The sequence below is a fragment of the Psammomys obesus genome, unplaced genomic scaffold (genome assembly GCF_907164565.1).
Source record: "Psammomys obesus unplaced genomic scaffold, mPsaObe1.curated_primary_1811, whole genome shotgun sequence".
Taxonomy (NCBI): Eukaryota; Metazoa; Chordata; class Mammalia; order Rodentia; family Muridae; genus Psammomys; species Psammomys obesus.
The window spans coordinates 558,727-583,682 of NW_026585644.1; the positions used below are offsets into that span (position 1 = coordinate 558,727).

Below are 24,956 nucleotides of genomic sequence, written 5' to 3' on the forward strand. Positions count from 1 at the left end.
CTGTATTAATTTGCCAGACCCTGGGACACCTGTTTACCCAGTCCTGCTAAGACTGCAGAGAACAAGAACAAGCATATCTTCCTCCTCCAAACTGGTCTTCTCACCCGACAACCTCTAGCTACGCAGTTGCTTAAAGCAGCCGCCCGAGGGTGGGCGTAACCGGTGCTGGAAGGTTTCTAGACTCTGCTAGGTGGAGGGGTCCTAGCATCCTTTGAGGGCTAGGACCAGGGAGTTTCCGGAGAGGCTTGTTTCCACCGCTCTGAATCCATTCTCCTTCCTTCCTTTTAACCCTTGAAGACAAGGTCCCTCTGTGTGGCCCTGTAACTTTCTATGTAGACCACAGTGGCCTTGACTTCAGTCTCGGGAGTACAGCGTGTGACCCAACACACTCAACGAACAAACAAACAAACAAATCCAACAAAAACTAATTTTAGTTGGAGTCGGGAGTGGTGCAGCACCTCCTTCAATCCTAGCATTCGGGTCCCTGAGAGTTCTACGCCTGTCATAGCTACGTTGTGAGACCCCGTTTCAAAACAGCAACAATACCACACCAAAACCACTTAAAATTTGCGGTACTAAGGGACTGAATTCAGTGCCTAGGCAAGTGCTCTGCTTCGGAGCTATCTCTGTGTCTTCTGGCTGCCAGTGAGGGCAATCTCAGCGCTTCCTACCTTAGGCGCCTCCCCTAGAGTCCAGACGGTTCTTCGAGGTGTGTATGTGTGTGTGTGTGTGTGTGTCCGCGCGCGCGCAAGCGTGTACCACCCAAGAGGCACGGTAAGGGGCAGAGCCATCTTCTCAGCGTCAGGAGAACCAAGCAGAGAAACTGAGGCACAAGCCAACACCCAGTCAATGCATAGCTGTGCCTTTTCAGGAGGGTGAAAGGCCATGAGATGAGCCAGAGCGAGGAGGGAAGCATAGCAGAGACTCGGGCTAAAGAGAAGCGCGCTAAGGGGCTTCTCCATCTCTTCTCCCGCACCAGGCTCCTCTCCGCAGACGTTCCCTGAGAGAGAGCAGCATCCTAGCACTCTCCCGGTTTCTGGCTCCCAAAATAAAGAAACAGCCTGGCAGTGCCCTCCAGCCCCGCCGAACGTCTGCGCGTCCGGAACTGGCGCGCGGGACCCTCCCCTCCGCGCCAAGATGGCGCACGCCGCGCCCCTCACATCCCCAAAGCCCCTCCCGCCCCCCGCCCGTGGCCGCCTCCGTCACTTCCGCCCCGCGGCAGAAACTGACACAAAGTAGCGGGCCGGGGCCCCGGGGGCGGGGGGAGAGCCGGGCTGCCGCTGGGGGGCGGGAGCCTGCGGGCCGCGGAGCCGAGCGCCCCCGCCCCAGCCCCCGGCATGGGCCGGACGGGGCCGCCGGGCGGAGCGCCGAGCGCTGCGAGCTAAGGTGAGGCGCCGTCGCGGGGCCGGGGGTGTGGACCGGGAGGGCCGGCTGTGGGAGACTGGAGAGAGCGGGTGGCTGTGCGCAGGCTGGGAAGATGGGCGCCGAAGGGGCGTGCGGAGAGTTGGGGCGCGAGGGGTAACCCTGGGCTCAGCCTAGGGCGCTGATAGGATTTGTCCCGCGAAGGTGGAGGTCTCTCTGTGTCCCAGGAAAATCTAGGGTGCTGGGGGTGTTAGGTTTGGGAGCTCAGAGCTGTGCAGTGGGCCCTGGATACTGTCCTTGGCGAGGGAAGAAGGTGGCCCCGGGTGTTAGTTTTCTCCTGTCTCGCTGACCTGCTGGCTTCCTCTGTAGAGACTCTTGGTTGGAAACAAGCAGAGGCCAGACCCAGAGGAGGAGCCCTTTTCCTTCGTGGAGCGTTGCCTCCTTCCCAGGGCTGGCTATTTTTATCCCAGATGTGGCTGCAGAGGGGGCTGGGGTAGGGTGACGGGGCAAGGCGACGTGGCTGATGGGCCTAACCGGTTTAAGAAAACTCAGAATATCCTGAGAGGGGGACCTTGTTTGCAGTGATTTCTATTACTGCGCCCCTCTCGAGGCTTGGGGGCAAACTCGTTTTCAGTCTGCCCGGGGTCTTCGAGGTAAAAGAACTTTCCTGATCCGTGTCCAGACTTGACTTTTGATGGTCAGCTAGCTCCGCTGTTAACTCTTTCAAAGGAGGAAGAGCGAGATCTTAGGGCTTAGGATGCTTGATAGCCTTCCACTGGGGTGGGGCTGGGTGGGAGCCAGTACTGCCCACCCTGCATCCTCTGCTTTAACCTCTGGCTCCACACCCCACCCTCTCATGACTCATGCTTTAGATTGGGTGGAGACCCTGGCTGGAGCCCTGGAAGAGGGTTTGGCATCGCCAAAATGTGCATGAGGTTTTCTTCCTGAGCCAGGGGGCAGGCAGCACCGTTGTTTGCCACAGTTGTGGAGAGTCAGGAGTGAAAAGGACTTATGCCACTCAGGATTGTCTGCTCCGAGGTCAAGGAGGGAATGTGTGTTAGTGAAGGGATGGCTGGGGCCAGAGTCAGTAATTACAGAGTTTGAGCAGACAGGCAATTAGTATCTCTTGGGGTTGACAGGCTGGAGGCATGGGAACTAGGGAGGGGGAAGGCTTTCCATCTAAAGGAAGAGGGGTTCGCTGTGGCCTGGACTTACACCTTTTCAGGAGAAAGTACATGGGAGGCGGATGGAAGCTGACACTTTCAGAGCCTGTACCTAGTGTCATACCGACTGGACTAGACTTAGGTCAGAAAGAAAGGTGACTCCTCAGCAGGGTTGGGAAGACCTCCCTGATGGCCCCAGGGGGTGGCTGGACAAGATTGAGAGGAAGTGGTTTGGGGACTGTCCGCAGGAAGTGGTAGCCGTGCTTCTGATGAGCACCGCTCTGGGGAGGAGGTGATAATGGAAGTCCCAGTAATGAAAGTGGGGGTGGGGAAAATTATGAGCTCTCCAGAAGGGTGGAACATGCCCACCCTGTTTCCTGGTGAGCCAGGTGTTTCCTGGCGCACGCTATCTCCACCCAGCCTACGAGGGGAAATGCTGCTTTCTAGGACAGGCAGCATTCATCGCCACCAGGGGGGCACGCAGGACACCCATAACACCTCACGTGGATACCTCGAGAGCTCTCATTTGTCAATATCTGGTCTCTTCCAGGCCCTTCCCTATATGGATTCTGTAAATTCTCGGGCCCCTCATGTTATCTAGTTCAGAGGGAAGACCCTCCTTTCCTCTCAGGTATCCACATCAGGGCAGGAAGATGAGTGTTGCTGGAATTGGAGGCAGTGGGGAGGGCAGGGGCAGAGCTGGGGTAACAGTCTTCCGAAGGGGAAATGAAGAGTTCTCGACCACGTATGTCTGTTGCTTTCTTGCAGGGTCTCCCATGGGAGTGCTGGAACCTTGCTGGGTGAGATGGCACTGTGTGCAAAAAAGCGCCCCCCAGGTAAAGAGAGGCAAGAAGTGGGTTTCTGGGATCATGGTGAAAATGGCCGTTATTATGACTTAGGGAGCCAAGGGAAGAGGGCCGACTATATATGGTTCTTAGAAAAAGGGGATTAAGGCCCCTAGGCGTCCTGAGTGGGTAGCCTAAGAAACCGAATTCTTCGTTTCATCTTTGGGCTAGTGCTCCGCCCTGGCTTAGATGCACCTGCAGCTCCTACTCTTTGGCCTGGACTTAAGCCTCCTTTGCCTACCCACCGGAGTCCTTCTTGGTTTCCCGCGGAAGGAGGAGGGTGTGTGTGGGATGAAAGCCGTTGCCCTGGACAACGCGGGCGGTCGGCTCTCCCGCATTGGCTGGGGGAGAGGGCGGGGCCGCGCGCTGGCTTTCGCCTACGCGGCGCTGGCAGGCTTCGGCTCTGCAGTGGGAGCAGGTGGGGCGGAGCCTGGGGCGTGGGCACTGGGTCCCCCGCCACTCGGAGCTCGACTGCCCGTCCTGAGACTCGGGAGTGGAGCTCCTGCAGAGCTGGTGGTCCCAGGCGCAGGTGGCCGCGAGGATGGCTTGGGCTGCGGGTGGCACGCACGCCCAGCGGCCGGGGCTCCCCTCTGCGTGGCCGAAGCTCTTCGCGCCTCCCTGGGGGGCCACCCCGTAGGCGCCGCTGAGGCCAAGGACAGACAGTGCGCCCTCTTAAAACGGGATCATGACGGTCCCCAAGGAGATGCCCGAGAAGTGGGCCCGGCCCGGGGCGCCTCCGTCTTGGAGCCAGAAGAAGCCCTCTTGGGGGACAGGTAACGGGAGGCAGAGTTCGGCAGCTCTTACACATCCGTGATTTGACTCCCTGTGACCTACGCATTCCCTTGTCCTCAGCGTCCCTTCCTCCCCATGCTCCTTGTGGGGCCTTTTCGGATCCCCCTTCTTCTTTTGCGTGCTCCTTGGGGATTAGCGTCTCTGTAGGAAAGGGGACCCTCTGAGGGAAGTTTTTGGGTGTTAAGTGGGCTCATTTGTCTGAGGACTCTGTGGCCTGGGGTTTGTTACTGCACTGTGCTTGTTGGGGGAAGAGGTCTGGAATTCTGTCAGATGTAAGGTAGCAAGCTTGCTGCATAACCAAGTTAATACTCTCTTTTAAGTCTGAGGAGGGAAGCCTTCACAGGGCTCCTCTTATTCTTGGCCCTAGAGTCTGCAGGTTTAGGTTAAGTACAGCTAGGCGAGGGCCATTACCAGTGATATCCCTTTTAAGGGAAATATCTGTAAATGGTAGGAGAAAGATCGCAGTTGCACCTCATCCTCTCTCTGTTTCTGCTCAGTCTGCATGACCCACATCTCTGACACACACACACACACACACCCACACTTGAAGATGAGCTTTGCAATAGGATGATGTCATTGTCCACCAGTCAGAAGCTGCTTATGGTGACATGTGACAAGAGGCTCCTTTAGAGACACGTGGGCCTGGGATGCTGCGGCAGAGCCCTTCCAGGGCACTGTGACCCTGTGTTGGTAGCACCCACCATGTTCCTCCTGAGATTAGGGTGAGAGCAGTGCTCTGAGGAGGTTTGCAGTGGTCTCTACAAGGAAGGTAGCTTTGTACTACCTCTCCATTGTGGTGGTGGATGTGTTAATAACAACAGTAAAGGGAGCTGGTTACAGGAGCGGTGGGGGAGGGCCTGAGAGCTCTGGGTGGACGACGACCTTGGCTGTCGATAGTCAGGAACAGAGGACGTGTCCTGTGCTGTGAGTGTAACCTAGAGAGTGGTAGCTCCGCACTTGGAAGGCTGAGGAGGACCAAGGCCAGTCTTCAGCACATAGAGAGACTTTGTTTCAAAAAGGGAAGTGGGGGAGTAGCATGCAGGTCCATGTGGCCTAAGCTGCTGGCAACTGTGGACTAGAGCAAGGAGTTTAATGACACCAAAGCTGCATTTCGTGGAGAGAAGCAGTTGCTGAGCAGAGCCCTCACAGTGGTTGAGTAGAGCTGACTGAAGTTTGCTCCTCCTGACTTCACCTAACCTCTTTCTATTACAGAAGAAGAGCGGAGGGCACGGGCTAATGACCGTGAATACAATGAGAAATTCCAGTATGCGGTAAGTAAGCCCTCTTTCAGAGCCGGAAGGGAAGAGTATTGGAAAATTCAGTCTGAGGCTGGTGGCTGACTGGGAAGGATGCTTGGGGAGTCAGAAAGACAAAGACAAGGCCAGTTTCCATCTGCCGCTGGGCTGAACTTTTCAGGCTGTCAGTGAAGCAAAATCATTATCCTAGAGGACAAATGAATTGTCCTTGGAAGGCTTTCTTCCCTCTTCCTCTTCCCTGTGGTTGTTAGCAGGGTGTGTGTGTGTACGTGTGTGTACAGGAGGTTTGGGAAGCGCAGGTATGGATGAGAGAGTCCCAGTCAGGCCCTAGGTTGGGTTGAGGGGTGCCTCATTATTTCCCCTCTGTTGCCGTAGAGTAACTGCATCAAGACCTCCAAGTACAATATCCTCACCTTCCTGCCTGTCAACCTCTTTGAGCAGTTCCAGGAAGTTGCCAACACCTACTTCCTGTTCCTTCTTATTCTGCAGGTAAGTGACCTCTCTTATATCTTCTGTAACTCACAAAGCTGAATAGAGCAAAGAAGAGGAAGGATTAGGGGCAAGAAGCCTCTGGGTGAGGGTTCTAGGAGCATGCCTCTCTGCTCTTTTCAGTTGATCCCCCAGATCTCGTCCCTGTCCTGGTTCACCACCATTGTGCCTTTGGTTCTTGTCCTCACCATCACAGCTGTTAAAGATGCCACTGATGACTATGTGAGTTGTTTACCTTCTGCTCTCCCTGCCCACCACCCCGTCTTCCCCCTTCCCCATAGTCACTTTGGTGATTTTGGTGTCCCTCATGCTCCAGCTCTATCTGGAGTACTTAGGCTGAGGGGTAGGCAGGGGCACTAGGGAGAGAGTCGGTCTGTGAACAGGTGTATGCCGAGTGTTCTGAGAGCGCTCTGAGTTCCAGGTGTAGGGAGAGGGGTCTCACTTCTCTGAGCTCTCTTTCAGTTCCGCCACAAGAGTGACAACCAGGTGAATAACCGTCATTCTCAGGTGCTCATCAACGGAGTGTGAGTGACTGTTAGCCCAGGGATGGGGGGGGGAAGGAGGTTCCCACGTGAGCCTCTGTAGTTAGTGACGGCCTCTGCTGTCTTCTCTTTGCCGCAGCCTCCAACAAGAGCAATGGATGAATGTCTGCGTTGGTGATATTATCAAGCTAGAAAATAACCAGTTTGTGGCGGTAAGAGACAGGGTTCTTTTTCAGCAGTCTTTGTCTTTTGTAGAAAGGGACAATTCCTTCCTGGTTTTCTGTTGCCTCTTAACAATCATGGAAAGAGATTTTCCCGATGGTGGGCTTCTGTGTCATGTTAACATGGCTGGGACTAGTTTTTCATGCTTCCCAAATTCAAAACAAAAAGAATACACCTGAATGCCAGCCATAATGCCATGGGCCTTTAATCCCAGAACAGAGGCAGAGGTAGAGGCAGATGGATCTCTGAATTCAAGGCCTGGTCTACATAATGAATTTCAGACCAACATGATTATACTTTGGAGACTCTGTCTCAGAACAGCCCCCCAAAAGAAAGCCCGTCTATTTACTGGAGGGTGCCTCCCACTGAGAGCACTGAGGCAGGGCTTTGTGTGTGTGAGTTCTCATCAGGCTTTCTTGTAGGCGGACCTCCTTCTCCTTTCCAGCAGCGAGCCCCATGGGTTGTGTTACATAGAGACCTCGGAACTTGACGGGTGAGTGCTCGCTGTCAGCTTTCTGCATGCATCTTTAGGGGAGGAGAGTTTGCTTTGTATTTATTTTTTTGAAGAAGGTTCCCAGGTCTGGGATCTGTACCTTTTAGGAAACTGAGGAATAAGAAAGATATGCCAGACTTTTGCTGGGCCAAGCTGTGGGGTCAGGTGCCCAAGGATTGATCCCAGCTGCTTGGGGAGAGGCCAGGACTCAAGGGTATTGATTGTTCTTCCAGAGAGACCAACATGAAAGTGCGCCAGGCAATTCCAGTGACCTCGGAGCTGGGGGACATCAGCAAGCTGGCCAAGTTTGATGGTGGGTAGTCCTGGCACAGCCTGGTTGGAGAAGGTGGGCTGGGGTCGGAGTCCAGAGCGGATCTCTGCTGTTGGCTTCTGGTTGCTGTGATCGAGCAGGGGTCTGGATATTGTCGGGAGGGACGTGACTGGGTCGGTGGTCCCGTTGGCTTTTGAACTGATGGTCATTTCAAGGGAGCTTTGTGGCTGATGGCGTGTTGAGAGAGTCAGCACATTCCTTCTGCTTATCAACTCAGAACAATGGTTATGTCCCTCATGAGAAGTCAGCCTGTGTAGATGGGCTCTGTCCTCCTTAGGTAGCCATATTAGCTCATGGTTCCCTACAGATCTGTAACCATATGTAAGTGTGATCTTAGGAAAAGCTCTTCAGCACACCCTTTGCCTATTAATACATCCTAAGTTTTTATTTATATGTTTTGTGATAGTCCACATAGACCAGGCTGGCCTGGAACTCAGAGAGCTGCCTGCCTCTGCCCTCTGACTACTGGGACTGTAGGTGTTACACTGCCCAGCCATCATCAGTATCCTCCCACCACATAAGGAGTTCGCCTTGTCCTCTTTAGTGTATTGTAGCTCAGTGCTATTCAGCCACCCATTGGCCATTTAGTCTTTAGTTCCAGTGATGCTTAAGTAAAAGTGTAGCAGCCTATTCTGTATGTACAGCCTCAAGGTTGTGATTTTGGGAGCTGAGGACATGAATCAGCTGTCTAGGTCCTTAGTGAACAAGCTTGAGGACCTGAGCTCAGCTGCCCAGCACCCATGTGAAAGCCAGCTGTGGAAGCATACTGACAATCCCAGTGCCAGGAGGCAGACAGAGGGCGAGCCATGGGTTTCAGTGGTCATTTAGGCTGACTAATCCTTGAACTCCAGGTTCAATAAGAGGGAGACCCTGTCCCAAACAATAAGGCAGAGAGACTGGTTAGATGGCCCAGTGGATGAGGGCATTTGCCCAGCTACTTGAGTTGAATTCCTGGGACCCATAAGGCAGAAGGAAAGCACTGAATTCTGCAATGTCCTGTAACATCCACAGGTACACCTTGGCACGGGTGTGTTCACGTGCTTGTGTGCACACACATAAGTGTAATAGGAAAGAGTTAAAGTGAGAGTGATACAGGGAGGCACCCACATGCATGTATCAAACACAAGTGGTGTTTTGGAGTCTAAGTATGGACTTTGTTGTGTTGTGCTAGGGATGAGCCTAGGACCTAGGCAAGTGCTCTTCCGCTGAGCTACATCCCTCTGAGAGATGTGTTTAATAGTTCACGCCACCCGGTTTTTTGTTTCCCTTTCTGTGTAGTGGAGAATGACCTTGAACTCCTGACCCTTCTTTCTTCACCCTCTGGAGTTCTGGATTCCAGGCAGGCGCTGCCATACCCAGTTTACGCAGTGTTAGTGTTGCGCCCAGGGCTCCAGTACCCTCCTCTTTTTTCTTGACAAGTTCTGCCAGCGGTGTGCCAGTATCCCATGTCCTTCCAGCACCCACCTACACGCACCATACATGCAGCGCCCCTTCTTTGTTTATTTGTGTGGTTGGTTTTTGAGACAGAGTTTCTCTGTGTAGCCCTGGCTGTCCTGGACTCACAGCAGTCTGCCTGCCTCTGCCTCCCTCAGTGCTGGGATTAAAAGCATCTGCTACTACACCCAGCTGCTACTTTTTCTATTACAAAACTTTTTGTTTTTTGAAGACAGGGTCTGAGTATGGAGCCCTATAGCCAGAATTCTTTGTAGATCAGGTTGTTGTCAAACTCAAGAGTTCTACCTGCCTCTTCTTCCCCAGTGCTGGAGTTAGAGATGTGAACCACTAAGCCTGGATATTTAAATTAAAAAAAAATTAATATTATTTTAAAATTTATTTGTGTGGAGGGGGCTGGAGAGATGGCTCAGGAGTTAAAGAGCATTGCTGCTCTTCCAGAGGATCTGGGTTCAATTCCCAGCACCCGCACGGCAGCTCACAACTGTAACTCCTGTTCCAGGGATCCAACGCCCTCACACAGACACACATGCAGTCAAACACCAATGTATTTTAAAATATTTATTTGTGTGTGTGTGAGTCACATGTATGCAGGTGCCTGTAGAGGCCAGAAAGGGGGTATCAGATGCCCTGGATCTGGAGGTTTAGGTGGTTGTGAGCTGCTCAAGAACGCTGGGAAACAAACTTAGGTCCTCTGGAAGAACAAGAAGTTCTCTTAACCCCTAAGCCTCTGCCTAGCCCTGTAACTGCCTGTCTGTTTCCTTATGAGATTGAAGCCCGAGCGGTAGCACCTTTGTCTTCCCCCCAGGCGAAGTCATCTGCGAACCTCCCAACAACAAGCTGGACAAGTTCAGTGGAACGCTGTACTGGAAGGAGAACAAATTCCCCCTGAGCAACCAGAACATGCTGCTGCGCGGCTGTGTGCTGAGGAACACCGAGTGGTGCTTTGGGCTCGTCATCTTCGCAGGTGAGCCTTCTGGCCTCCCTCGGGGACAGAACTTTCGGGGGTGGGGGTGCTGGAGGTAGTGCACCTCCATCCCTGGCTGCAGCCTCTCACCTGCCTGGTCTTCTGTTCTGTTATTATGCCCTCGGATTGTTTATCTGGCTTCTTGTTATTTTCAAGGTCCTGACACTAAGCTGATGCAGAACAGTGGCAGGACGAAGTTCAAGAGGACAAGTATCGACCGCCTGATGAACACTCTGGTTCTCTGGGTGAGTCTCCCAGCTGCCCCTGCAGCCTTCCCTGATGTTCTCCCTTAGGCCTGTCTGCCCCTTTGGTTCTTCTCTAGGCAGCAGCCAGGCGTGGCTGCTCAGGGGTGGTGTTTATTTCAGACTTGCGGGTGTTTTTAAAAGCCTTAGGGACATGCATAAATCAACAACTTAAAGAGAGCTAAAACAAACCACCCCTCTGTGGGCTCCGTTATGACTGCATCGTAACGTGTGTGTGAGCTGCTAGCTCTTGCCAGGGACAAGGAGGCCTTCATAGAGGTGGAGTCAGAGTTAAAAAGAAAAATTTCCACGGAGAAGATGGTAAGCAGGGTTATTCTCCAACTTCTAAGGATGAAGGATCCCAAGGGGAAAGTTCTCTTTGCTCACTTTGGCAGTTCCTGAGCCCTTCTCCTTGTTTGTCTAGAACTGGAGTTGCTTTTAAGACTTTCTCTTTCTGCCCACAACATGCTAGCTTCGGCAGCCCCAGGGCAGCCACAGTTGAGTTTTCCACCTTAGCCTTAAAGGGTGTGCAGAAACTCAGGCTGCAGTAGGGTTAATCCCACATACAAATGCTCTTCTTGCCCCCTGGTGGCCACTGCCCAGGATGACATCTGTTTGTCAGAGCTTCAACATAGGAGCAGTTTGGGAAGTAGTTGCTGGAGACCAGACAGTTGTCTCCATTATTCCCTTCCTGTGTTCTTTCTCACTCAGATAAAGTTGTGGTCTATAGCCCAGACTAGCCTTGAACTCAGGATCTTCCCAACCCAGGCCTGGTGGCTCATACCTGTAATCTTAGCATTTGGGAGGCCGAGGCAGGATGATTGCCATAGGTTTGAAACCAGCCTTGTCTCAAAATAAAAAAAAAAAAAAAAAAAAAAAAAAAAAAAGTGAAGGAAGGCCTTATGATATAACTTCGTAGTAGATTGCCTAGCATGCAGGGGGCTCTGGGTTTAATTCCCAAGAAGAGAAAAAAGGCATTCTATACAATACATATGTGGGCCAGCACAGCAGGTAGGTCGTTTACAATAGGCTCTTTTTTTCTTTTAATTTCATGTGCATTGGTGTTTTACCTTTTGTCTATGAGAGGGGGTCAGATCCTCTAGAACTGTAGCTGCAGACAGTTGTGAGCTGCCATGTGGGTGCTGGGAATTGAACCCAGGTCCTCTGCAAGAGCAGCCAGTGCTCTTAACCACTGGGCCAGCTCTCCAGCCCCTACAATAAGCTTCTTAATCGTGTAGAAGTAGCTTACACCAGCCTCACCCTTTAAGGACTCCAGGGAGTTCAGATTGGAAGCTACTTAATGTTTCTGCTTCCGTGTCCTAGGGATGAGAACATGCACAGAGAAAGGGCCACGTGCCCCAGTGGCAGACAGGCACCTGCCGCTCATCCTGGTCCCTTCCAGCCCTGCAGCACAGCAGTGCTGGAGCTCTTACGGGCTCGACATGTCAGTCGGCCTCTTCGGGGAACTCTCTAAGCTCCTGTCTCATCTGTGCTTTTCATTCCTCCTCAGATTTTTGGATTCCTGGTCTGCATGGGGGTGATCCTGGCCATTGGTAATGCCATCTGGGAGCACGAAGTCGGGACACGCTTCCAGGCCTACCTGCCCTGGGATGAGGCGGTGGATAGTGCCTTCTTCTCTGGCTTCCTCTCCTTCTGGTCCTATATCATCATCCTCAACACCGTTGTGCCCATTTCACTGTATGTCAGGTATGTGTTCTCTCCAGGGAGCCCTCAGTGGTGCCTTGCTCACTTTTCCAGGAAGGCGAAGCCCTTGAGAAGGAATGTGGAGCCCTTTCTATACTGTGACCATTTTATGTTCCCTGTTCATTTTTTGTATCAGTGTCCTGGCCTGTGGACTATATTAAAGTAGAAACTGCATGCTATGGCATGCCTATTTTGGGACGTGCCTATAAAAGTGGACACTGATCTCCTTCCCTTTTGAAGCTTCAGTATGATAGAGGAGGAAAACCCTAAACATGTCACAGAATAGAAGTTGTTCTACCTTGAAGCCTCTGTGGAAAGCTGGGGCTACTGAGTTGTGTAGGTTGCTTCTACCCTCAGCGTAACAGATTGGCTGACCTGGGGCTAGAACCAGTGCAAGCCCCTGAAGCAGCACGTGCTAGGCACCAAGTTCTCTGAGCAGTTTAGTTAGGAATACTTCTCACATGAGGAGAGGGCAGCATGGGGTAGGTGAGGGTGGAGAAGAAAGAGACCAAGGACAGGCAGATGAGAAGCTGGGAATGACATAGGGGCAGTCAGGAGCTTCAGCCGTGTGCAAGAAGCCACAGGGGAGAGATCTGGAAATGAAGCATTCTCTGTGTTGTTAAGGGTGTCTGAGCACCTGCAGGAATGGCTCTTGAAAACACCTGAGGAGTAAAGAGTCTTTGGGAGTGCTTTAGTAGTCGCTGGCTGTTGTGTGCAGCGTGTGTGGGACATTTGCAGTCAGGAGAATGTTAACAAACAGAGGCCAATGAGGACAAAGGAAGGAGGGGACAAGAAAGGGGAGGACAGAACCCAAAAGTCTTTCCTGCTTAGCGCCTGGCATCGAGATAAGGAAGCCTGGGACTTGAATCAGTCACTGTGTATCCAAAGCCAGTTTGGAACTGGTGCTCCTCCTGTCTCAGCCTCTCCAGTGTTGGGACTGCAGTTCTACACTGTTACAGTGGGCTTAGCCCGTGGCCTTTTAAAGGAAGTGCTTGTGCAGATGCTCAGAACTCTTTCTCGCTTTCATTTTCAGTTAACAAAAATGCTCCGAATTGTGCTCAGCTCTCCTCACTAGCCCAAATCCTAACGATGATGGCTGTGAGAGAATGAATCACTTCTGCCTGGTGGGCTTTCAGAGCAGGAAGGAAGGGATTGGAGGTTCTGGGTTGATTGCCGCCTGCTGTTAGCCATGTGACCTCAGACTAGCCCACAGTCACTTAGGGCCTCACTGCTGTCTGTCTTCCCTTCCTGTCTGACACCTGTGTCCCTTCCTTCATAACGATGTTTCCAACAAGGCACCAGATTGGAAAATACATTTGGCCTGGCACCTTTTGCCTGAATTCACAGCACGTGGAAAGGCTAAGGCAGGAGGATTGCTACAAATGTGAGGTCAGCCTTGGCTCCAAAACAAGGCCCTGGCCCCGCTCCCTCCCCCCCCCAAAAAAAACAAGCACAACAGTAACAACAAATTCCTTTGCAAATATTGGGTACTGCACCTGACACTGTCTTGATCACTCGCTTCTTTGCTGTTATTTAAATGTTTTCTTGCTTACGAGCTAATTTTGTGCTTCCGCTTCTGCTGTACCTGCTTTGTATCTAAGTTCACTTGGAGCTCTTGGTCACTGCCTAAGATTCAGGCTGAATCAGCATTCAAGTGTGGGGGAGGGTGGGAGCAGGGTTGACTAGCTGCCTGGCGAAAGGTTGTGACAACGTTCCCAGGTATCGCACATTTTCGCTCAGTGACAGGATCTTGATAGGGCCTCAGTCAAGTTGAAGCAGGGTTCCAGATGTGTGGCCCACTGCTGGGCCTTCCTGGACCCAAACATAGAATTCTTTTCTGGGAATGTTAACAGCACACACCCTAAAATTAACGAGCTGACAGTCCCTTGCCTGTGACGTGGTGTGAGCACGCTCCCCTGTTCATCAGGCCTCTGCTTCCCAGTGTGCAAGCGAAGCCCTTGCCTGTGCTGTGCAGTAAGGAATGATGTGGTCCAGAAGCTTCTTGGGCTCGTTCCCTGCGTGACCTCTTGGAGATGACTGTTGCTGCAGCAGCCACAGCACCCTCATTATTAATCTCTTCTCTCTCCCTCCCTCTTGCATTTTCTCTTATATTTCTCTGCATGGTTTCTGTATTTAGTCCGGAGGTAAGAACTGGCCAAGTGCCTTGTGTGCAGTTCCTCTTCCTTCGCTGCCTTTGCCATCCATCCTGTCTCCCCAGAGCCTTTGTGCCTTTCTGTGTGGAGAGCGTCAGGAGGGTTGGGGCGGGGAGCTTTGTCAGCGGTACACGATCCGCTCCACCTGCAGGCTTCCCTTTCCCCTCCCAGCCAGGTTCCTGTGCCCAGGTGTCTTCATTTCTGTTTCTCCCCAGGCCAAGTGCCTGCCGGCAAGGTGGGTGGGATGTTTTCTTCCCTCTCTGCTGCCCAGCCCTCAACCTCCTGTCCCCTGTGCAGTGTGGAAGTCATCCGTTTGGGCCACAGCTACTTCATCAACTGGGACAAGAAGATGTTCTGCATGAAGAAGCGGACCCCTGCAGAGGCCCGCACCACCACGCTGAACGAAGAGCTGGGCCAGGTGGAGTACATCTTCTCTGATAAGACAGGCACGCTCACCCAGAACATCATGGTGTTCAACAAGTGCTCCATCAATGGCCACAGCTACGGTGAGGCTGAATGCTGAGGGCGAGGGCTTACATTTTGCCTGGAAGGACAGTGGCACTGGGGCTCCTTTAGCTGTCCTGACACTGGGTTTTACCTCTTTCCTGTTTGGGTTTGAAGGACCTAGAAAGGCTGTGCCCTGTATCCTGTGCCGGGAACTATACTGAGAATCCTTTCCTTGCTCTCCCTTGGAGCCCTTGCCCTGATCTCAGCTCTTCCACCAGGGTGATGCCTAGGTTATGTGAAGTGAGCCCCAAGACACTTGCCTGTGGGCATCCCCCTGGGGTGTACCTCGGCTGCCCAGTGAAGTACAGCTTTCCCTGCTGCTGCAAGGGGTCCTTGTGAGTCTCTGGAATGCAACTGTAGGCTTTCTGGTGTGGCCGTGTCATAGTGGCTTGAGGCTGAGCCGCTGGGATGGTGCGGGGCCGCGTGTGTGCAGGTGGGAGAGACCCTGCAGTAACTGGTGTTTTGCAATAACCTAGACTTCATGGCCAGGGTGTGAGGCTTCTTCTGCTTTCTGGGCCTGGAAGGTGCCAGGCACCCAGCAGGAGTGCTGGTAGAGGCAGGCAGAGCATTGGAGTCGTCCTTGTGGGGAGAGCTATAGGGAGGTGGCTGGGGTGGACATACTGAGTAGTGGGCACTATGACCCCTGTGGCCAGGCCCCTGAGGTCTGCAGGATGAGTGTGGGCGGCATCTCTAGGGTGAGTAGGCCTGAATCTGCACTAGAAGCTTTCCTGTGCTGCTCTGGGGAGTTGCAGTGCTGATAGCACCTTTCCTTCTGTTTGGATATGTGTAGGTGATGTGTTTGATGTCTTGGGACACAAAGCCGAATTGGGAGAGGTAAGATCCAGTCTCCATGAGTATTGTTTATGCCAGTTAGATACAGTCTGGACAACTGGCCAGCAATAGCTGGCGTAGATGGGAACAGTGTATCATCTGGGCATGAAATGGAAAACTTTAGAGAAATGGGTATTTAAAGGAGAGCGGGCAGCAAGGTGGGGAATTGCTGGGTGAGGTGCATGTACATGTGTAAGCTCACACTTGGGAGGCTGAAGAAGGCTCACAGCTTTGAAGCAAGCCTGGCTTATAAACAGAATTCCAGGTCATCCCAGGCTGCATATTGAGACCCTTTTTCAAAGATACAGGAAGAACTAAAAATAAATAAAGCTCAGCTAGACTTTCGAGGCCCAAAGTATCCAGGATCCTGGGCTCTTTCTGAGAGGTGGGAGACCAGAGAGTGATTTTTCTGGGGTGTGGCCTGGCAGCTCAGGGTTCTCTTGTCTGTTCCAGAGACCAGAGCCTGTTGACTTCTCCTTCAATCCTCTGGCCGACAAAAAATTCTTGTTTTGGGACCCAAGCCTCCTGGAGGCTGTGAAGATGGGTGACCCTCACACGCATGAGTTCTTCCGTCTCCTTTCCCTGTGTCACACTGTCATGTCAGAAGAAAAGAATGGAGGTGAGCTGAGGAGCTCCGTGCTGCCGTGCTGGGGCTTCCTGGGAAGGCAGGTGGCCGGGCTGGTGGCCACCTACTGCCCGTGCTCCTTTTCCCGACTAGGAGAGCTCTTCTACAAAGCTCAGTCTCCGGATGAGGGGGCTCTGGTCACCGCGGCCAGGAACTTTGGTTTTGTGTTTCGCTCTCGTACCCCTAAAACCATCACTGTCCATGAGATGGGTACTGCCATCACTTACCAGCTGCTGGCCATCCTGGACTTCAACAACATCCGAAAGCGGATGTCAGTCATAGGTGAGTGAGGCCGGGGGCAGGGAGTTGAGGAGATGTGGGGCAGTAGATGGCCCGGGAAGACGGTGCTGGGGGCACGGTTGTTGACATATTTAGTGGGTATTCTGTCTGAAGTTTTCTCCCTTGTGCCACTCACAGTGCGGAATCCAGACGGGAAGATCCGACTGTACTGCAAAGGGGCTGACACCATCCTGCTGGACAGGCTCCACCCGTCTACCCAGGACCTGCTCAACAGCACCACTGACCACCTGAATGTAGGTGTGATGGCCTGGGCTTCTGTGCTTCTCAGCACTGTGGCTGGCAAGGGCATGTTTTATGTGCGTTGGTGTTTCGAGTGTATTCATATCTGTGTGAGGGTGTTAGATCTCCAGAACTAGAGTTACAGACAGCTGTGCGCTGCCATGTGGGTCCTGGGAATCGAACCTGGGTCCTCTGAAGGAGCTGCCAGTGCTCTTAACTGCTGAGCCATTTCTTCAGCCCCATTTTGTCCTTTTAAAAATAAAAGTGTATGTGTGTTTATGTGTGTGCATGTGCGTAGTTGATATGTATGTGGCGTGCACACCACGGTGTGTGTGGAGATCAGAGAACAACTTGAAGGAATGGGTTCTTTCTGCCTTGTGGTCTCTGGGGATTAAGCTCAGGTCTTCAGCCTCGGCAGCAAGCACTCGCTGAGCCACCCCACCAGCCCACGGTGTCCTTCTTTTTGGTGGGTTTTCATTTTGTTTTATTGAATACATTTGATCTCAGTATTTGGCATACGAGGATCAGGAGTTTGGGGCTAGCCTGGGCTACTTGAGACCTTGTCAACAAACCAACCAGGAAGGTCATCAGAATGGCTCATCAGATAGAGTCACTTGAGGCCAATCATAATGACATGAGTTTGATCCCAGAACCTGTATAGTGGGAGGATATAGCCAACTTCTGTTGACCTCTTCGTATGTGCCATGATACACACCAATACACACACAAATACAGAGTAATGTTAGACATTTAAAACATTCCCGCCAAAGATTATCTAGCTATCTGTTGAGATCTGAGTTTCACTCCTCTTGCTATGTTTTCTAGAATCCTAGAATTTCTAGCATTCACTTGACTTTCCCTACTCTTCCTCCAGGAGTATGCGGGGGACGGGCTGAGGACCCTGGTGCTGGCCTACAAAGACCTGGATGAAGAGTACTATGAGGAATGGGCCAGGAGACGCCTTCAGGCCAGCCTAGCCCAAGACAACCGAGAGGACAGGCTGGCCAGCATCTATGAAGAGGTTGAGAGTGACATGATGGTATGGTCAGGACAGGATAGGGCAGGCTGGGGCGGCTGTGGTGGTGCAGCGCCCACAGCTCTCCTCAGAGCCCCTGTGATCTTTTCAGCTGCTGGGCGCCACAGCCATCGAGGATAAGCTTCAGCAGGGAGTTCCAGAGACCATTGCCCTCCTGACTCTGGCCAACATCAAGATCTGGGTGCTGACTGGGGACAAGCAAGGTGAGTGCTCGCAGGGCAGAGTTGGTGGCAGATGTCCTGCGCTTGAGTGGAGCAGCCCCCAGGAGGGAAAGCACCCCGACCTGCGGCACCTTTGTTTTCTCTTGGCAGAGACAGCTGTGAACATTGGCTACTCCTGTAAGATGCTGACTGATGACATGACAGAGGTGTTCATTGTCACGGGCCACACTGTCCTGGAGGTGCGAGAGGAGCTCAGGTAAACGAGGGCCTGGGGATGTAGATGCCCAGAACTGTGCTCAGGTTCTAGCAGGCTAGATTTTTCCTCTCTGCCGCTGTCCTGGAGCCTTCCCCCCCCCCCCCCCCCGCCACACACACACACACATAGAGTTTCTTTCCTGCCCTCACAGGAAAGCCCGGAAGAAGATGGTGGATTCATCCCACACTGTGGGCAACGGTTTCACCTACCAGGGGAACCTTTCTTCTTCTGTCCTGGAGGCTGTTGCTGGGGAGTACGCCCTGGTCATCAATGGGCACAGCCTGGTAATACTTGCCATCTTTAGCTTGGAACAGGCTACCAGGCAGGGGAATGTTTAGACCTTGTTGAGTGTTTGCCCATAGTTGCTCTGTTCCCTGTTGGCAGAGATGCCTATAAACCCTGGCTATGCTTTCTCTCAGTTTGGCCTTGGAATCTTACCTTGCTTTAACTTCCCTTGACAAGATCAAGGGACCAGAAGAGCTGAGGTGTCTCCTGGGAAGACTTCGACTTCGCGTTTCTCTGTTTCAGGCTCATGCCTTGGAGGCTGACATGGAACTAGAGTTCCTGGAAACAGCATGCGCCTGCAAAGCTGTCATCTGTTGCCGGGTGACACCCTTGCAGAAGGCACAAGTGGTGGAACTGGTTAAGAAGTACAAGAAGGCAGTGACACTTGCCATTGGGGATGGAGCCAATGATGTCAGCATGATTAAAAGTTAGTGTGGGGACCCTGAAGAGATGGCTCAGAGGTTAAGAGCACTGGCTGTTGGTCCTGAGTTCAATTCCCTGCAACCACCTGGTGGCTCATAGCCATCTATAATGAGATCTGGTGCCCACTTCTGGCATGCATGCACACATGCTGGCAGAACACTGTGTATATAATAAATAATAAGTAAATCTTAAAAACAAGTTGAGTGTGGGCTGGGCTATCTGTGAGGTCTCAGGACTAGGGAGGAGTGAGCAGGGCCAGGGCTGTGACTAGGTGGGAGGAGCGAGCAGGGGTGGGGCTGTGACTGGGTGGGAGGGGTAGGGGCGGGGCCGTGGCTGGGTGGGTGGAGTGGGGGTGGGGCCGTGACTGGATGGGTGGAGGGCAGGGGGGGCTGTGGCTGGGTGGGGGGAGGGGGGGTAGGGCTGTGACCGGGTGGGAGGAGTAAGAGGTGGGGCTATAGCCGAGTGGGAGGAGTAAGGGGCTGGCAGGGCTGTAACTGGTAAGATCTGAAGTACATGGTCCTCACCTTTGTGTTATCTTTTGTCTCTGCAGCTGCTCACATTGGCGTGGGCATCAGCGGGCAGGAAGGGATCCAGGCCGTCCTGGCTTCTGATTATTCCTTTTCCCAGTTCAAGTTCCTGCAGCGCCTCCTGCTGGTGCACGGTCGCTGGTCCTACCTGCGCATGTGCAAGTTCCTCTGCTATTTCTTCTACAAGAACTTTGCGTTCACCATGGTCCACTTCTGGTTTGGCTTCTTCTGCGGCTTCTCAGCTCAGGTAGCAAGCGTTTCTAGACCTCTGTGTAAGGCCAGCCGGGAGAGCCCAGTGCTTGTTGTGTGTTCTTAAAGACTTGAGTTCAGATCCCTAGAATCCATGTAGAAGTCAGACGCAGCACATCAACCTTGTGACTGTAGGAAGTGGAGATGGAGATGAGAGAATCTCTCGAAGCTTGTGGTCCAGCTAGCCTGGCTTACATAGTGGCGGGGACTATGTTTCAAACAAGGAACAACAGCCAATGGTTGCTCTTTGTCTTCATGAACACCATAGCACACACATGCTCCCCAAACAGGCACACTCTCACATTGAGAAGTAAATAAACGCCCAAGAGTAGACCTTATGTCTGTCCTGTTAATTGACTGGTTCCATTATTTAGTACATACGTTTAATAAATGTTGGTGTTTCTTTTTACTCTTTCTTTTGGGGGGCATGGTCTCATGTAATACAGGCTGATCTCTCTTTTTTTTTTTAATATATAGAAATCTTGCTTGTTTGTTTTTTAATTTATTTATGTATTTTTTTTTTAATGTAGGAGTCTCTGTCTGCAGGTACACCTGCGTCCCAAAAGACAGCTTCAGATCCCTTTGTAGATGGTTGTGAGCCACCATGTGGTTGCTGGGAATTGAGCTCAGGACAGCTGAGCCATCTCCTCAGCCCTGAGGCTGACTTCTTATGTACTGTGTAGCACCACTTGGCTTTGTTCTCTGAATCTGGGTGGTGCACACTTATCCCAATACTCAGGAAGTAGAGATGGGGGGGTCTCTACTTTTTTTGAGGTCAGCTTGGGCAGGTCAACCTTAACTACATAGGAAACCCTATCTTAAAGTGAACAAGCGAAGAATAAAGCGTTTGTTGGGAGAGTGGAAAGCCTAGGACCTGAGGGACGTTGGTAGGGCTGCTGGTGCTGTGAGCCTCTTTCCGAGCCTAACTCCTAGAGAAGGCTCATTGTGTCCTCCTGCCCTGTTCTCTTGCAGACTGTGTATGACCAGTATTTCATCACGCTGTATAACATCGTGTACACTTCCCTCCCGGTCCTGGCCATGGGGGTCTTTGACCAGGTATGGGGAGATTAGAGGTCAGGCTGGAAGGGGAGAATACTGCCGTGAAAGGGCATCTGATACCACAGCAGGTGTGGGGCAGGCCCTGATGCCAGCTGGAGAGGGAGTAGGGCTATTTCCACCGTGGCTCTGGAACCTGTAATTGCCCTGGGTTGCTGAACACAGATAGATTGGGAGAATCTAGCTTGAGCCTGGATCTGTTACCCACAAAAGGGAGAGCCGGGGTCTGCCCTGGACAGGAGAGCATCTGTGCGGCAGCTTCTGGGGCCCTCCTTCACAGGATGTCCCGGAGCAGCGGAGCATGGAGTACCCTAAACTGTACGAGCCAGGCCAGCTGAACCTCCTGTTCAACAAGCGGGAGTTCTTCATCTGCATCGCGCAGGGCATCTACACCTCCGTGCTCATGTTCTTCATTCCCTACGGGGTGCTCTCGGAGGCCACGCGAGACGATGGCACCCAGCTGGCCGACTACCAGTCCTTCGCAGTCACCGTGGCCACGTCGCTGGTCATCGTGGTCAGTGTGCAGGTAGGAGGCCATCTCTCAGCCAGGAGGGGATACTCTATCCCGAGGGCTGCCTCCGCATCACACGCTGTTTCTGATGGCGGGACACTCCTACTTGTGATAACTATTTTTTGCAGATTGGGCTAGATACAGGTTATTGGACAGCCATCAACCACTTCTTCATCTGGGGCAGCCTCGCCGTTTACTTTGCCATTCTCTTTGCCATGCATAGCAACGGGCTCTTTGACATGTTTCCAAACCAGTTCCGGTTTGTGGGTAAGTGCCTGTGGCATCCTTTTTAATCAGTGATGAATCGTATGTGTTGTAGGAACAACAGGGTAGACAGCTGGCACTTATCAGTATTCCACATGCCAGGTACTTTGCAGGCCCTGCTGCCAAGGAGCATCTATGTCTGTGAGAGGGATGGATAACCCTTGCCAGGCTGTGGAGGGTCAGAGCTCCACGGAAGTCAGGGATGGCAGGCTTCGTGGTCAGCAGACAGCCACCGGGGATGGCCAGGCACAGTCCTGTAGAGGAGAGTGCTGTTAGTGAGCAGAGCCAAGAATGTGAAGGGAGAGCCTGTGTGGGGCAAGAGGCCTTGGGAAGCAGGAAAAGAGAGAGGTCTCTGAGTGCTGGCTGCCAGTGTGCCTTGCTTTGCCCTGCCGGAAGTCGTCGTTAGAGAAAGGAGGTAGATGGCGTCAAAATGCTTTCCTTTTGTTTGTCTGTTGTTTCATTCTTTTCCAAAGATAGCTTTTGAATATAGCAAATACAGGCTGCCACATGTCTCCATTTCCAGTGCTTGAGAGGCGGAAGCAGGAGTGTCAGGAGCTCACAGTCTTTTCTCTGTTGCTTAGCAAGTTTCAGAATAAAGCCTGAACTACACAAGCGTCTGTCTCAAGACAAAAATATGTAGAAAAGAGGGTTGTGGGCTTGGGGCAATCACTCAGCAGGATGCTTGCCTTTCATGCACAAAGGCCTTGGTTCCATTGGAGGGTTTGAGCAGGAAGTACATAAACCAATTTCTGTTTCTAAAGGCTCGGTGTTACCATATTTGGTTAATAAAGTAGAAGGGTGCAGGTAAAAACAGGTTGCTTAGTACCTCTGTCAGGAATCGAAGTAGGACTATGGGCTCTTGAAATTCTTTAGGTTTTTAGAATATGGAGCCAGTAGACTAGATCGTGAGTTTGAAGACGAGAAAGGAGTGAGGTGGGCATTGTAGTTTTAGCCTAGGTGAATGTAAGTATTTCCTAGCTTGAAAAGGCACAGAGCAGATCTGGGGTCCATCACGTGGGCTATATCAGCCTGGAGATTCTTTGAGACCAGAGACAGATTTGGAGAAAAGCATGTGGGTGGCAGACAGAAAGAAAAAAAGAAGTCAAAGGTGGCATGGGTTTTGAGGTTGAGGACATGGAACCTTCAGAAATAGCAACAGGGAAGTGAAAAGATCCCCTGTGTCAACTGCATGACTCCTGTCCCTCAGGGAATGCCCAGAACACCCTGGCTCAGCCCACCGTGTGGCTCACGATCGTGCTCACCACAGCCGTCTGCATCATGCCCGTGGTGGCCTTCCGCTTCCTCAGACTTAGCCTGAAGCCGGATCTCTCCGACACGGTGAGAAGCCAGGCAAAGCTGGCGGTAGGCCTTGGGGGGCAGCTGCAATGGGGCAGGAAAAGCCTCTTTTACTTGGGTGCTATAGAGCTCTGTCTGGGCTGCAGAACCCTGGGGGCTCATGCCGCACATGGCTACAGAAGCTCCTGTGCTGATCCGCTGTGGTTCTGCGCCATGGCCATGCGCGAGGACACTGAAGGGCTCCCCTTCCCTGTGCCCTCCTCAGGTCCGCTACACCCAGCTGGTAAGGAAGAAGCAGAAGGCACAGCACCGCTGCATGCGGCGAGTGGGCCGCACTGGCTCCCGGCGCTCCGGCTATGCCTTCTCTCACCAGGAAGGTTTTGGAGAACTCATTATGTCTGGCAAGAACATGCGGCTCAGCTCCCTGGCCCTGTCCAGCTTTAGCACACGCTCCAGCTCCAGTTGGATTGAGAGCCTGCGCAGGAAGAAAAGTGACAGTGCCAACAGCCCCAGCAGTGCGGCTGAGAAGCCGCTCAAGGGCTGAAGACCTGGGACCGGCTGTGCCAGGGACCAGAGCTCATAGGGCCGGCGTCTGCAAACTGCTGGTCTTCCCTCCGTGCAGCCCGCCTCCTCTGCCTGGTGGACTGCCCTTTGGGTCTCACCAGTTTGTAGAAGTAAAGGGAGTGGGCCCCAGGGGCAGAGCAGGGGTTCGGGCCTTGGATAAGGGGCCACAGTGAGGGACCAGATGTGGAACCAAAAACCATGAAAAAAACCCTATAAGGTTAGGTCCACCCCTGTCCTACTTGGAACCCACAGGGAGACTCTAATCTCCATATTTTTTTACTCCTGTTCTCCAGAGGCCCTTGTGCCCCTGTTCCTGAATTACACAAGAATGTATCATGCTGGGAAGCCAGAGTCCCTCACATCATCGTATGTCCTCTTGGTTTATGTTTGTGTTGTTTGGCTCTGTCTTTTTTATTTGGTAAGTGGAGGAGGCCTTTGTGTGACTTTATGTTGTGGTTAGTGTCTTAACTGTCCTGGGAAGAGGGGGCTGGCACACACTGGGATGCCCTACCTGGTGGAGTGGCTGGGGAGGGGCCATGTGTCATGGGTCACCTTTAGGGTGCTAGTGTCCTTATGGGGTACAGGAGCCACCAGATAGGGAAGGACTGTCAGTGGAAGGCTGCTGAGAGAGCGGGAAGGAAGAATGGTCCTGGCTCCTTCCTCACCTGTGCTGTGGCCTCTCCAGGGCACACATACGGGTTCTTGGATTTCCTAAGTCCTGCTGGTGTTGGGCTAGAGCCCAGATAGTGGCCCCATGGTTCTCAGTGAGCTAAAGCTCAGTATAAAGTGTAGTGCTGGGACAGGGAAAGCTGATGATTCCTCAGCGCACTTGCTTCCAGCCTCCCTCCCTCCCTCCTTAGCCGGTGCTTTTTCCGCCTACCCTGAGGTGGGGCTGAAAGGGAAGCTGGCCACAGCTGCTTTGACCTAGTAAGCTAGGACCCTGTCCTCTGTCTCTGCCGTGGGCAGGGCGTGGGGGAACCTGTGCAGCCAGGGAACCACTGGCTCCATCTGCACCCTCTTCACACCCAGCTCCCGAAGTCAGGTACTTCTTGAGTTGCTGCCTTGCCAACTTCTAAAATAATTCTTTCCCTTTGTCTGCTAGCAGCAGAGTAAGGGGTGGGGAGTGGTGTGGAGCTGGAGGTCGGGGCACAGGAATCTAAATGTTCCATGTAGGAGCCCCGAAGGAGCCAGAGGTCAGCTGCTGTGAAGCAGGGCTGCCAGTGTGGAGAGTAGGAAGGGGAAGACGTGACGGGGAAATCCCTTTTGGCCACACAGTTTACAAGCCCAGTGTCATGTCTGTTTGTGCGTCTCTTAGGAGGAAAGTGATTTTTATACCAAAGAGGAAATGATTTTTTTTTGTATTTGGTTTGTCTATATTATATAAATACATATTATATATATATACATATATATATATATATATATATAGCTATATATTATTTTTTTTGGTTCTCTCTCATTTTTTTTAGGGAGGGAGGAAAGTACCACATTGCATTGAGCTGTAATTAAGGAACATTCTGTATAATTTATGACGTTTATATAATTGCAAAAATTATATCATTTTATGGATATAAAAATGCCTTTTTATAAAATTCCAATTTCTGAGAGGTGGGTGATTTGTCTCTTTTTTTTTGATATTTAAACAAGATCGAGGGTAAAAGCACCAGCAGAAACCCTCCAGTGGGGTTTTGTGGGTGGGTCTGGTGGAGGCTGAGTCTGCGGGAGCAGCTCCACACACTCCTGTGGCTTCAGCTTCAGCAGGACCGTGGGCGGTGCCAGGACAGCTCACGTGGACCTTGTGTTTAGCCAGTGCCTATGCGATGCTTACTTAGGACCTTGACTTACTGTTGTTTTCATTGTTTTAATGATTTATTTATTTATTATCTGTACAGC

General features: G+C 52.3%; 1 protein-coding gene across 4 annotated transcripts; it reads left to right on the forward strand.

Moving 5' to 3' along the window:
* Window positions 1–1,249: 1,249 nt before the first annotated feature.
* Atp8b2 (ATPase phospholipid transporting 8B2) lies at window positions 1,250–24,448 on the forward strand. Of its 4 annotated transcripts, none has more exons than XM_055623866.1 (28): window positions 1,250–1,386; window positions 3,294–3,361; window positions 5,375–5,433; window positions 5,794–5,907; window positions 6,031–6,129; window positions 6,370–6,431; window positions 6,529–6,601; window positions 7,034–7,104; window positions 7,338–7,417; window positions 9,696–9,854; window positions 10,011–10,099; window positions 11,607–11,803; window positions 14,251–14,459; window positions 15,251–15,294; window positions 15,745–15,910; window positions 16,010–16,198; window positions 16,334–16,449; window positions 17,310–17,474; window positions 17,563–17,674; window positions 17,783–17,888; window positions 18,040–18,172; window positions 18,417–18,600; window positions 19,147–19,370; window positions 20,345–20,428; window positions 20,709–20,954; window positions 21,068–21,206; window positions 22,411–22,541; window positions 22,765–24,448. In XM_055623866.1, the coding sequence occupies exons 2-28, from the start codon at window positions 3,331–3,333 to the stop codon at window positions 23,041–23,043; spliced, it is 3,561 nt and encodes a 1,186-aa protein (XP_055479841.1). In that variant the 5' UTR covers window positions 1,250–1,386; window positions 3,294–3,330; the 3' UTR covers window positions 23,044–24,448. The 4 variants fall into 4 exon arrangements, with proteins under 4 accessions (XP_055479841.1, XP_055479850.1, XP_055479830.1 ...); XM_055623875.1 differs by having other exon boundaries at window positions 3,294–3,325; XM_055623855.1 differs by lacking the exons at window positions 1,250–1,386; window positions 3,294–3,361 and adding an exon at window positions 3,835–4,143 and having other exon boundaries at window positions 17,789–17,888.
* The last annotated feature ends 508 nt before the right edge of the window (window positions 24,449–24,956 follow it).

Excerpts from the sequence above, each read along its gene's own strand:
- Atp8b2 (XM_055623845.1), top strand. The coding sequence starts at position 4,056 with ATGACGGTCCCCAAGGAGATGCCCGAGAAGTGGGCCCGGCCCGGGGCG. Across the intron at positions 7,418-9,695 it reads CAAGCTGGCCAAGTTTGATG|GCGAAGTCATCTGCGAACCT; the intron begins GTGGGTAGTCCT and ends TCTTCCCCCCAG. Across the intron at positions 17,889-18,039 it reads GAGGTGCGAGAGGAGCTCAG|GAAAGCCCGGAAGAAGATGG; the intron begins GTAAACGAGGGC and ends CTGCCCTCACAG.